Below are 12,012 nucleotides of genomic sequence, written 5' to 3'. Positions count from 1 at the left end.
TGAAGTTACAGTGGTGACTGCTTGGGCATGGTGGGTCAGTTCCCAGAGCGTGCTGCCCGTGGAGTGAGGAAGAGATGAAGATATGGGCAAGTGGAGTAAGGGTGGCCCAGGGGCCCTGTGTGGGCAGGGTGGGTGTGGATGTGGGTAAATAGACTCATTTCATGATGGGAAGTTGAGGAATCTCTTGCCTAATGGCTCATATTTTTTCCTAAAGTAAGAGTTTGCTTAACAGTGGCTACACTGAGCGTGGGGGACCAAATGTTTGAGAGCAGAAGGGACTTACAGTGGTTGTGTGGGGATGTGGAGAACATCCTAGCCAGGGTGTGGAGTCCATTTGAGATTGAATATCAGTAAATGATAATGATAATGGTCTGTCCTGCTGTGTGGATTTTTTTAAAAAAATCTTTCCAGCATTTCAGGTTCAAGTGTTAGGAAAGCAGATTTTTGGATACAGACTTTCTTGGATGTGACAAAAGGACACTGGGGCAAAGGAATTTAGGGAAGAGTGTGCAGTGTTTAAAAACGGACAGATTCCCAGAATGAGGCTAGGTGAGTCAGACAGGAGCATGAGCCGCAGTTGAAGAATTAGGGGTCATGGGAGTAAGCAAGTCATGAAGCAGATCAGAGTGTGAAATGTTTGGATTAGGGAGTTCGGAGGTGGAGCCATTCGTTGTGATTGTCAGAAGTTTGGGGTATGGTTTCGGTAATTGTTTAATTGTTCCACTCACCCCTCTGTGAGGGCTTTCCTTTAGGAGAGAGAAATTAAGGTGGTAATGGCCAAGGAGACAAGTGCTGTTTTACTGGAAACGTGCAGTTATTAATAAGTAAACTCAGGAAGAGCAGTGTTGGAACATAGATGCCCTAGAGTACCCGGGCTTGAGTGGGACTTCCTGTCTGCCCTCCCAACCTGAGCCGGCCCCATTTGTGGAGTAGCCTTGCTGAGGCAGAGAGCAGGCAGAGAAGGGTGTCAGTTGGCATCGTGGACCCCCCCCTCGGCCGGTGGGGAGCCAGCATTCTCAGGATGGGGCGGGGCTGGGAAGATGGGGTGGATGTTTGCTCCTTGATGGAGAGAAGCAGAAATCTGGGAAGGAGGGTGTGTTCATTGAGTGACAAGATCCAGGATAGAGCAGAGATGGAGGAAATCACTGGGGAAAAGGCAGCCAAGCAAAGATCCCAGTGTTGGCTGGTCACCCGTGTGGAGTTCGAAGTCCCCCGAAGACCAGGAGTGGAGCAGACAGTGAGGCAGGGGCCAAACTGAGTACGAATGTGGAAGCGTGACCCGGTGGCAGGTGTGTGACTAAAACCAGAGGGCGGAGTGCCTGGAAGGCAGCTTCACGGGAGTGCCCCCACCCTCGCGGCCCTCCACCCGAACAGGCTTGCAGGGTTTTAGTCCAAGTAGGGGGGTGCAGATCTGTTCATTGCAGAGCCTGGCTATTTGGGGCCTCTCAGAGACAGTGGTCACCGAGTATTCCAGGGATGAGACTGGTGAGGTTGGGTGATGATGGTGAGGGAGAGTTGGTTGAATTCTTGGGTCCCCTGTGCTACTCAGAAGTCAGTGGGCTTATGCATCCTTGGGGATCTTGTTAAGGTGCAGGTTCTTACTCCATAGCATCGGAGTGGACACAGTCCTGCAATTCAGTAGGCTGTAGGAGATGCTCATGGTCCATGGAGCACACATTGAGTAGCAGGCCTTAGAGGTGGGTGAGCACTGAGACCGCTGCCTCTGGAGTGGCTCAGGAGGGAGCTTCTAGCTGTGATCCTGGGGGGTGGAAGGGTGTCTGGAGCATGAACCTGGTGGTCGGCACTGGAGGACATAGTGAGGATGCCAGCCAGCAGCCTCTGGGGTGTGGTGAGTGGCAGAGTGTGCGTCTTGAGGCCATCTCCTGGAGGAAGTCAGTGTGTGCTCTCACCCTGTCGGCGCTGGCTTCAGGGCGTGCTTTGTTCCCAGCCGGGTGATGCTGGCTACAGGCCTCCGATTCCAGCCAAGGTCTTTACCTTGCCTGAGGTCGTGTGGCTGACCGGTAGTGGACTCAAAGGTCTATTGCATACTGCTCCAATTAGAGGGATAAAATGTAATAAAATCTTATTCAGTATGTTTGTATACAAAGTGCTCCATGTAAGAGTTGCTCGATTTATTTAGGTAGTTTGGGGCTTTCTTGATAAATCTGACAGATGTTCAATATAGAACATTTGGAAAATACGGAAGAGTAATGAAAAGATGACAGTTACTCATAGAACTACTTTTAACATTTTAATTTTTCCTTTCAGTTTTTTGTTTTGCCTGTAATATTAGATAGGCAGTTTTATATTCTATTTTCCTTCTCAAATTATAGGCATTTTATATTTAATTCTTCAAGATCATTTTGAATGGCTACAGAATATATCCCATCTGGCTGTGTAATCCTTTGACTCTTTCTTTGTTTTTGGGAAGAAAGACAATTTTCTGGGCTTCCCCCCCACCCCCCAAAAAATACAGCTTTGACCATTTTTGTACCTAAAAAATTTTCCAGATTTATGAGTTACTACTGAAGAGAGATTCTTTGAAATTGATTTACTGATTTATGATCCTCTTTTTGTATCCCTGATAATACATATATTATTATTTTTCTTATGGAAAAGTTATGTAAATAGTATATACTATTAGTGTTTGAATTTACTTGTTTATTGGCTAGCTTTGAGTATCATTTAAAAAACTATATCCTTATTTGATAGGAGAATAATTATCTCACTGGCTTAATGCTCATTTCCTTTGTTCATGAAATTCAGTATCTTTCTGTAAGTTTAGCCATTTGTATATTTTGTAAGATCATCTGTCCTTTACCAGTGTATCCTTGTGGGTTTTAGTGTTTTTAGATTTTTAACAACTTACCTTTAGTAATACAATATTTCTCAGTGATGATTTTTTAGATGAAGATTAAAATGCTATGTTAGGTCTATATGTCTTTGTTTCTGTGTTTCGGTTTATCTCTTCATGAATACAAAGTCACTCCCAGATTGTTTGTTAAATGTTAGGTACATCTCTGTAGCCATATGGGGGAAAAGTTAGGCTAGAACCGTATGTCATTCCTTACATCAAAATTAACTCTAGCTGGCTCAGAGATTTAAATGTAAGAAAGAAAACATGAAATTTATAGTATGTGTATGAAAGATTTTTCAGAGTATCACACAATATCTAGAAACCATTAAAAGTGGAAATTCAAATACTCAGAAATCAAATTTCTGCCTGAGGTAAAGAAGAAAATATAAACAAAGAGAAGACAAACCTCAAATTCAAGAAAAAATACTTGCAATAATTTCTTTCTCGTTAAAAAAAACCTCCTGAAAGTCAGTAAGTAATAAAAACGAATAGTCCAAAGTAGGGAGAAAAATGGGAGCATATATGAATAAATAGCACAGAGAAACTGAATTTCAGGTGTCATTTTAACATATGCAAAGCTGCTCATAATCAGAAATACAAATTAAAAACTTGAGTTTTATTTTGTTTAGGAGGCCACTGTATTTTTCTAATTTTAAATTTAAAATTTTTTTTAATTTAGTTTTTTTTAAAGGTCTATTTCTTTTGGGTGGGGAGGGGCAGAGGGAGAGGGAGAGAATCTTAAGCAGGCCCGAGATCATGACCTGAGCCAAAATCAAATTGGATACTTAACTGAGTGAGCCACCCAGGCACCCCTAAATTTAGTTTTAATTGAAGTATAGCTGTCATACAATATTGTGTTAGTTTCAGGTATGTAACATAGCGATCTGACAATTATGTAGCATACGATAACGCTCACGACAACATGTGTAGTCACCATCTGTCACTACACAAAGTTATTACAGTATTATTGACTATAGTCCCTGTGCTGTGCTTTTCATCCCATGACTTATTTATTTTATAACTGGAAGTTTGTACCTCTTAATTGCCTGCGCCTATTTCACCCATCCCGCTACCCCCTTCCCTTGGCAACCACCGGTTTTCGGTATTTGAACCTGTTTCTGTTGGTTTGTTCATTTGTTTTTCAGATTCCACATATAAGTGAAATCATACGGTATTTGTCTTTCTCTTTCTGGCTTATTTCACTTAATGTAATACCCTATAGGTCCATCTATGTTGTCCCAAATGGCAAGATTTCATTTTTTTTTTTTAATGGCTGAGTAATATTCCTTGGTGTATACCACATCTTCTTTATGTGTAAAGAATCTTTCTGAAAACCAAAGTACTAAAGAGGCTTATGTCCAGGGAAGAAGAGGGCCTCTGGGAGTAGGAATGAGACTGGCTGTTCACTTGGTAACTTCTGAGTTTGGGCCATATATATTCTTCACTTATTTAAAAGAGCTTGAAGCTATCCCTCTTATGAAACATGATCAATTTACTTTTTGTGTACACGATAGTTTCTGTTATTTTTATTGTTCCTTTAATTGTTTTGGATTTATTTTGTTTTACCAAGTGAGGCCAGGATCTAAATTTGTTTTTCTTTCCAAACAATGAATTGATTCTTTCCTATGTTACTGATTTACTACATTCTTAGGTATATAACATGTTCCTGGATTTTTCCTCTCAACAATCTCATTCTTGTTCCAGGATCACTTCTTCATTATTAGAACTTTATAGTTTATTAGTAGCTATTAGACCTGATATTTTTCTTCCTGGTACTGTTTCTAAAATACTCCTCTGTTTTAATGTGTGTTCTCAGATATTTATTATTCAGCTTAGGTATTTTAAAACTTGATGCAGGGGCGCCTGGGTGGCTCAGTCGGTTAAGCGGCGGCCTTCAGCTCAGGTCATGATCCCAGGGTCCTGGGATCGAGTCCTGCATCGGGCTCCCTGCTCAGTGGGGAGCCTGCTTCTCCCTCTCCCTCTACCTGCCGCTCCCCGTGCTTGTGCTCGCTTGCTCTCTCTGTCAAATAAATAAATAAAATCTTTAAAAGAAAATAAAACCTGATGCATATGTGCTCCTAGGAGATGTGCTAAACTGTGGTTCAAGTCTTAGTAATACCAGTACCTGAGTTCTTCATAGGACTGTCATTTTTAAAGAGTCCTCGTCAGTTCCTGTCCTCTTTTCCCCTGCCCCTCCCGAACCCATAAGTCCTCAAGCCACTCAGTGGAACAGAGCATGGCAGGCGGTGGCAGCAGTTTTGGAGGACATGCCCTAATGGACTAGGAAAGGGGCCCAAGTGGAGTGAGGAGTCCCCAGTTATGGGGCTGGTGCTGAGGGGCCTGGCACAGCGTTTGAGAGCGCACACACATGAGAGGTGGCCGGCAGGGCACTCGCGCTCAGCTTGTTTCAGGAGGGCACCTGCACAGGAGGTAGAAGGGGCAAGAGTGGGAATAGATGACTACAAGGGTTGACCTAATATAAGTATGTTAAGAATCGTGAGGACCAGGTGTCTCTCTATTGGAGAAGGCAGTTACAATACAGAAAGGAAGGACCGCCCCAGTGAGCCCTGGAGCGTCTGATTGGAATTGAAGGTATGGATGCGAACCCATGAGTTTTGGTACATTTACAGAAATAAATACGGTTGTGTGTGCACACACACATTCCCTGACTCTGTTCTTTGAAAGGTTCTGGAAGCGGCCCCAGCCACCCTCAGCGGGGATGCCTGGTGTTCAGAGCTTGACTTGTAACACCATTCTCCCCTAAACAGAACTAGGGCTCCTCGGAGGAAAAACTGATTGTAGGGCTGGCGCAGCTTTCCGATGGTGCCGGAAAGCTCGGCAGTGCTCAAAGAATGGAGTGGCTTGGTCACCAGGCCACAGAAGCCGGCTTGAAGGGGCTCCTAGTGGTCAAATCTGGAGCAAATCGAACATCAAAATAAAGAAAACAGTAACGCTGAATAAAGGAGGAAACCACAAGTCCATGTTGAAATAGATAACGAATGAGCAGATTGAGCATTTGAGGATATTTTACAGTATCAAAGTCCTTTCCCACAAAATAATGCTTATTATTCATAAAGGGAGGAAGGGTCACTTTAGAATAGCGAAGCTTAACAGGTACCACCTCTCACCCCGGAGCTGAACTTGATGGGTGACGAGGGGGTCAGTCAGAATCACCACATAGCAGGCTGTAGCAAAACAACAAAGCCTCGGTCCTGTGAGACTCCTGCTGGGAATCTGATCATGAGGACGCCTCAGACAAACCGAAATTGTGACCATTCCACAAACTACATTCCTCTTAAAACCATGAGAGCCACAGGAGGGCTGAGGAGCTGTCCTGGCAGCTGGATGCAGCATAGGATCTGAACTGGGTCTTTGTGGTAAAAAGGACACTTTGGGGTCAGTTGGAAAAGCTTAGATGGGGTCTGAGGATTAAGTCTTAATTTATCATAGAGTATTAATGTCCTGTTATTGATTGTAAGAGAATGTCTCTGTAGGAGATACTGATGTCTTGCCAGGTGTTGGGGTGTCAGAGATCAACTGTTTAAAAAAGTATTTTTTACTGTATTTGCAACTTTTAAGTGTGAGATTTTTTAGAGGGAAAAAAATATTTCCATAAGGAGCCACTTTTAGAAATTGGGCTCCTGGCTAGGATGACAATTAAGAAGTATGTGTCTGACTCTTCCTTATTAACAGCTTTTAGGGTTCTCCTCCGTGATGATCATGGATGTGTGTGTGTGTGTATGTGTGTGTGTGTGTGTGTGTGTGTGTGAGAGAGAGATCTTTTTTACTATAAAGGTGTTATTCAAGCTACTTGTGAAGAATGTAGAGGAAGGTGTGATGCCAAAAGTCCCAAATTGCCCTTTCTCCAAATTTAGTCACTAGAATAGCCTTCATTAAAAAATTTTATGGAAATTTTCTGTGCATGTACATACCCTTGTATTTATGTATTTGTATATATTTACTGTGCAAATTGAATGATCTTATACACACTTTTTTGCCACTTAACTCTTTTCATTAAATATATTGGACATGGTCACACATCAGTACATGTAAAAAGATTGCTGCCTTTTTATTTGCTACATAATCTATTTTTAGTTGTATCATAATTAATGAGTGCACTTTATGGCCATTTTGATTCTTAAATATTTTGAAACAAACAGTATTACAGTGAATGTCCACATATGTTTCTTAACACATTTGGATATGTTTATCTGTGAGAGAAATTTCTAGAATTGAAATTGTTTGGTCATAAGTTATGCATTTTTAAATATGTGATGATTCCAAGCTACTTCTAAGGATTCTAAGGAAGTAACAACCCTTTTAACGCTGGAAGTCCTGTATTCAGATCTGTGCACCTCAGCAGACATAAGATACTCTCCATCTCTCATCTTTGCCAGGCTCAGAGAGGAAGACTGTATCTTATTTTCGTCTGTATTTGAGTCTGTAGTTAGTCTGTATTTGCACTTTCCTGTGAATGGCTTTTTCAGTTCTTCCCATTTTTTATTGGTCTTACTGATTTATAAGAGTTATTTGTTAGATTAAAGAAGGGAACCCTGTTTGTCGTTATTTCTTGACCATGTGGGCAGTTTAAATTTTTATGTAGTCAGATTTATCATCTTTTTCTCTGACAGTTTCAGGGTTTTGTATCCTGCTTGGAAAGAGTTTACTCTTCAAAAAATGATATATATGATATATATATTTTATATATATATATATTTTTTAAAGATTTTATTTGTTTGACAGAGAGAGAGACCGCGAGAGAGGGAACACAAGCAGGGGGAGTGGCAGAGGGAGAAGCAGGCTTCCCGCCAAGCAGGGAGCCCAATGCGGGGCTGGATTCCAGGACCCTGGGATCATGATCTGAGGCGAAGGCAGATGCTTAACGACTGAGCCACCCAGGCACCCCGAAAAAATTATATTTTTAAAATACGTTCCCCCCCCCAATATTTCCCTTAAAAAAATCTTTGATTTGTGTGGCTGGTTTGTGGTCCCAACACCATTAATAGGATGTGAGAACACCTCATTCTCAGTTTGTGAATTTTAGTTTAGTATGATTATCATTCATGTCACTTAAGAAAGGGAGCGATTTTAGAGGAAGGGGCAGTTATTGTAAGGGAGAAATAGAAAATGAGTTTATAGGAGCCGGAGAGATGGGGTTGGTACAGGACGCCTTGCATGAATACAGTTCCAGATCACTGTAAATTAGGAAAAGAGAAATATGGCACTGAAATGTACATTTGGGCTTGGGTAGTTTCTGTCATGTCGAAGTGTAATCTTGTTTTTCTTATTTAATATGTTAGTTTATGGCCAGTTTGATTTGCAAGTAGATAGGTATGGTTGCCATCTTGTGGTTCTGCATTACCGCACCTTGACTTTAGTGTGGATGCTGCTTTCAGGCCTGTGGGTTCATCTCGGCTGTGGCTTGTACGTGTAGCTCTGTGTTCCCACAGCGGACATGCATTTGGTTTGTGGAGTGGTGGGTGGTATCTAGGCTCTCTCTTGGGACTCAAGCCTTGAATTAAAGGTGTGTCTGTCTTTGGACCAGTTGGTTTGTAAATGTAACTGGGTAGTAGGTTCCACCACTGCCGTCGGATTTTAATCCCCGGATGTAGGTAATGTTTTCAGACCTGGAAATTTAGGTCAGCTCCTTGCTCAGTTTTCCTCCCATCTCTCTTCATTTCCCCTGTTTGTCTTCCTGTTGAATATTTATTTCCACATTTGCATACCAAGAAGCAATTTTACCTAATGTGCAAGGTAATTTTGGTCCATAGGGTCATCTCTTGGTATAGTATCTAATGACTCTATAATTAATATGAATGACAGGTCAAAAACCTTGGGGAGAAATTTAAGAATTTTAAATGAGCATTTAACGTGTTCGACAGTAATGCAAGGGGATTTGTATGTTGAGCAGGGTGACAGTTTTGTGTGCTGTGAGTGTCATAACCTTGATGAATTGGTAGTATCATTCCCTAGGAGGAGAGTAAAGCTGAAAGGCTAAGTAACTGGTTTAGGGTGATTCAGCTTTTAAGTGGTTGAGCTGGTATTCAGATCCTTGAGGAAACTTTCCATTAGACTGTACTGTAACTATGCCCCTTATTGCAGGGTCCCTTTGTAGAGAAGACGTCCAGCTGAAGTCTTTTAATTACATTAATAAAATGTGAGGAAAGCTGGTTTTCAAAGATAACGGTTTAGAATCATGGCATGATGCACAGTGGAGCGAATCATCAGTTAGTCATGCCTTAGGACGTAGTCCTACTTGTAGCTCCCCAGACCACCGCATTCCACAGTTTCCAGGACCCGTAGCACCCCAGCATCCTAGGCTCTTAGGTTCAGAGTGTGGGAAAGTGCCTTCATGGGACAGGCAAGTGAGGAAAAGTAGCACCTGTGAAGAAGAGTAAAGGAATTGCAGTTCTTATTCTGAGCAGAAACCACTTGGGCAAAAGGCGGAAATGATATATATATATATATATATATATATATATATAAATATATATGTATAGATGCATATATATATATATATTTTTTTGCCAGAATTGCAACCATATCACTAGATTATAGAAAATTAAAAATAAGCCTGTTCACTAGATTTTTGCAAATAGGTTTAACTTTTATCCACTTCCTCCTATGGGAAATACGTTAGAAAATAATATTCTTTTCCTTAGGAAAACCGTCTGTTTTTTATACCTGAATTAAACGGCCACGTGCGCTGGCCTGAGATCTGTCCCACGTGAAGTTAACCCCGGTCTTGTCTTTGTGCGCAGGCAGCTATTTTCCACGTCATCCCAAGCTTTCCTGCAGAGTCAGCGGGTGCACAGCTTCTTTCAGGCCGTACCAGCGGACCCCCTGCACAGCCTCAGTAAGCGCCTCTCCTCTCCTCTCCTCTCTGGAAGCCGGCTGCTTTCTCGCTCAGTCCTGCTTCACCATGCCGCCCCTGGGGGCTGGCCGCCGGCGTCCCAGTCGGGGAAGGGTGGCATTCGATTGAGAACATCTCTAGTCTTCCGTGACATTGACACCGCAGTTTTAAAGCTAACGTCACAAATCTGACTGGCTGCCAGGCGGAGGCCAGCTGTCTCCGGACTCGTGCACATCCTGGGTCCCCCGGGGCTGGTCAGCCTGGGCGTGCAGGTCGTAGAGGTGCTCCGCTGCCGAGCGCCTGGTGTAGAACCTCTTAGAACCTGCCTTTCCTCCTGGGTCCCCCGTCTCCGTAGTGACCTCCTCGGCTTCCGAGTCTGGAAACCCGGGCCTTACCCTTTTCACTTACCCTCTCTGTAGTCAGTCATGGACAGGCCGAGCCACACTGGACAAAGGATGTCTTCCTTTCTGCCCCACCCCCACCCCCCGCCCCAACGAGTCCCGTTGTTGGCAGTTAAGCCTTTCTTTCCTGCACACCCTGCGCAAAGCCTCTCGCTAGTCTCAGATTCTAGTTTCTCGCTTTACTTTAACCTATCCCAGGATTACCTCAGGGATCAGTTGCTTTTAATCCCCTCTTGAGAACGTTAAAAGTTTGGTTTGAAATTCAAGCCCGGCCATGAGCCTCCTTGTACCTTATTGCTAGTCTCTCAGGCTTGGCATGCACCCAGTACACGTGCCATTTCCTGTCCCAGTGTCTTGGCTCGTTCTGCACCTGAACTTCTAAATGGCCTTCCTTTTGGCACAGCCTGTTAAAATCACACCTGTTTTAAGACCCAACTGAAACACCGCCTCCTGAAGATTTCCCTGCCTTTTCCTTCTATTCCTGTGGGTTGGTTTTCCCTCATGTCTCATCCTTCATCACAGTTGGCCTTGTGTGTTGTTTGATGTCATCTTTCTCAACTGCCTGTTTAGACAAATATTTGGCCAGGAACATGGATGTGTGCTTTAGGAGAACGTGCTGACTTCCAGCACAGCCACTCTGGCAAGTGGCTATTTACTTTTTTAAATCTTTTCTTCTGCTTTCAACAAAGTCCTGTTTTCTTGTACCTAAAGGGGAAAGAAAATGCGTATTTCCTCATTTTGAGGTGGAAGAAAAAGAGTTTTAAAAAAGTAAGATGATTGGGTATTATAACATGGGTTAACTTAATGTTAAAGTTTCTCTAGTGGGGCACATGCGCCTTAAATATTTTAAACAAACAAGTAGCAATTAGAATTAATGACTTTTGGTGACTAGTTAGTAAGACAAGATGAACAACCACGTGGTTAAATTTATGTCTGAGTGGTGGCAGTAGCTGTATTTTTTTAAAGGAGAATCCTAATCATCCTAGAGCTGTATAGATTTAACAGTCAGTGCTTCTGCTTGAACTGAGTGTAAGTACTTTTTAAGGAGTATCACTTAAATAGATCTGTTTAATTCTAAAAAAGCATTGAAACACGAAGTTAAACTTCAAATTCAGATTTTAGCAGGCTGCCCAGGAACACTGGCCCAAGTGGGTAGTGCACAGATAAATAATAGAAAACTCATCATGAGAGCTTTACAGTATTTAAAGCGCGTGAGCAACGCTAAAGAAGGTATCAGATTGCTGCGAAATTAAAATGTATTAAAAACACATGTTTTGAGATTGTGGAAAATCTGGTCAGGATGACCCCATTGTTTCACCGAGTTCATTTGTACTTTTTTTTTTTTTTTTTTAAAGAATGACAGCTCTACACTTTTTCTCCCTAGGATAGAGCATAGTGTTCTATATTCTGACGATGGAGAAAACAAAATTGTTAAACTCCTAAATGACTTCAGAATTAAACTCTGGAATCCCACCGGTCTGTATCGTAATGGAGAAGTCGTCCGGGGCTTTCAGAATGTGTTCGGTGACCGGTCAGTGCTGGCCCATGAATTGCTTGTCACTGCTCTGTAATAGAAGAATAGAAACTGAGAGTAGACAGTCTGTGTAGCAGTTTGACATTGCCACACGTGATCGTATTTTTAAAAGTGATAGTTTACAACACATTAGAAATTTGAAAGCCTCAGCACACACTGATGTTTGGGAAGCACTCATCTAGTGCTGCTTCTCATTTTGCACGTGAGCATTTGGGGAAGAGAGAGCAGCCTCCACGATCAGGGTCCCCACTCCCAGGCCAGTGTTTCGTGCTCTGTCACTTTGGTTTCTTCAAAGGCCCAGCTAGTAGAAGTGTTCCCTTTGCCACTAACTCTCCACTCTCCTCTTCTTGGGAGAGAAGGAATCCTT

At 42.6% G+C, this 12,012-nt stretch overlaps 1 protein-coding gene across 1 annotated transcript in view; it reads left to right on the top strand.

Moving 5' to 3' along the window:
* The window catches only part of ZCCHC2 (zinc finger CCHC-type containing 2), a 58,081-nt gene that overhangs the window by 26,608 nt on the left and 19,461 nt on the right, over positions 1-12,012 (top strand). The window contains exon 7 of the mRNA XM_044920860.1: positions 9,619-9,713. Coding sequence (XP_044776795.1) covers positions 9,619-9,713 — 95 coding nt within the window. The remainder of the gene's footprint in view (positions 1-9,618; positions 9,714-12,012) is intronic.

This window comes from Neomonachus schauinslandi, chromosome 14 (genome assembly GCF_002201575.2).
Source record: "Neomonachus schauinslandi chromosome 14, ASM220157v2, whole genome shotgun sequence".
Classification (NCBI taxonomy): Eukaryota; Metazoa; Chordata; class Mammalia; order Carnivora; family Phocidae; genus Neomonachus; species Neomonachus schauinslandi.
This window is presented reverse-complemented; position numbering and strand designations above follow the sequence as displayed.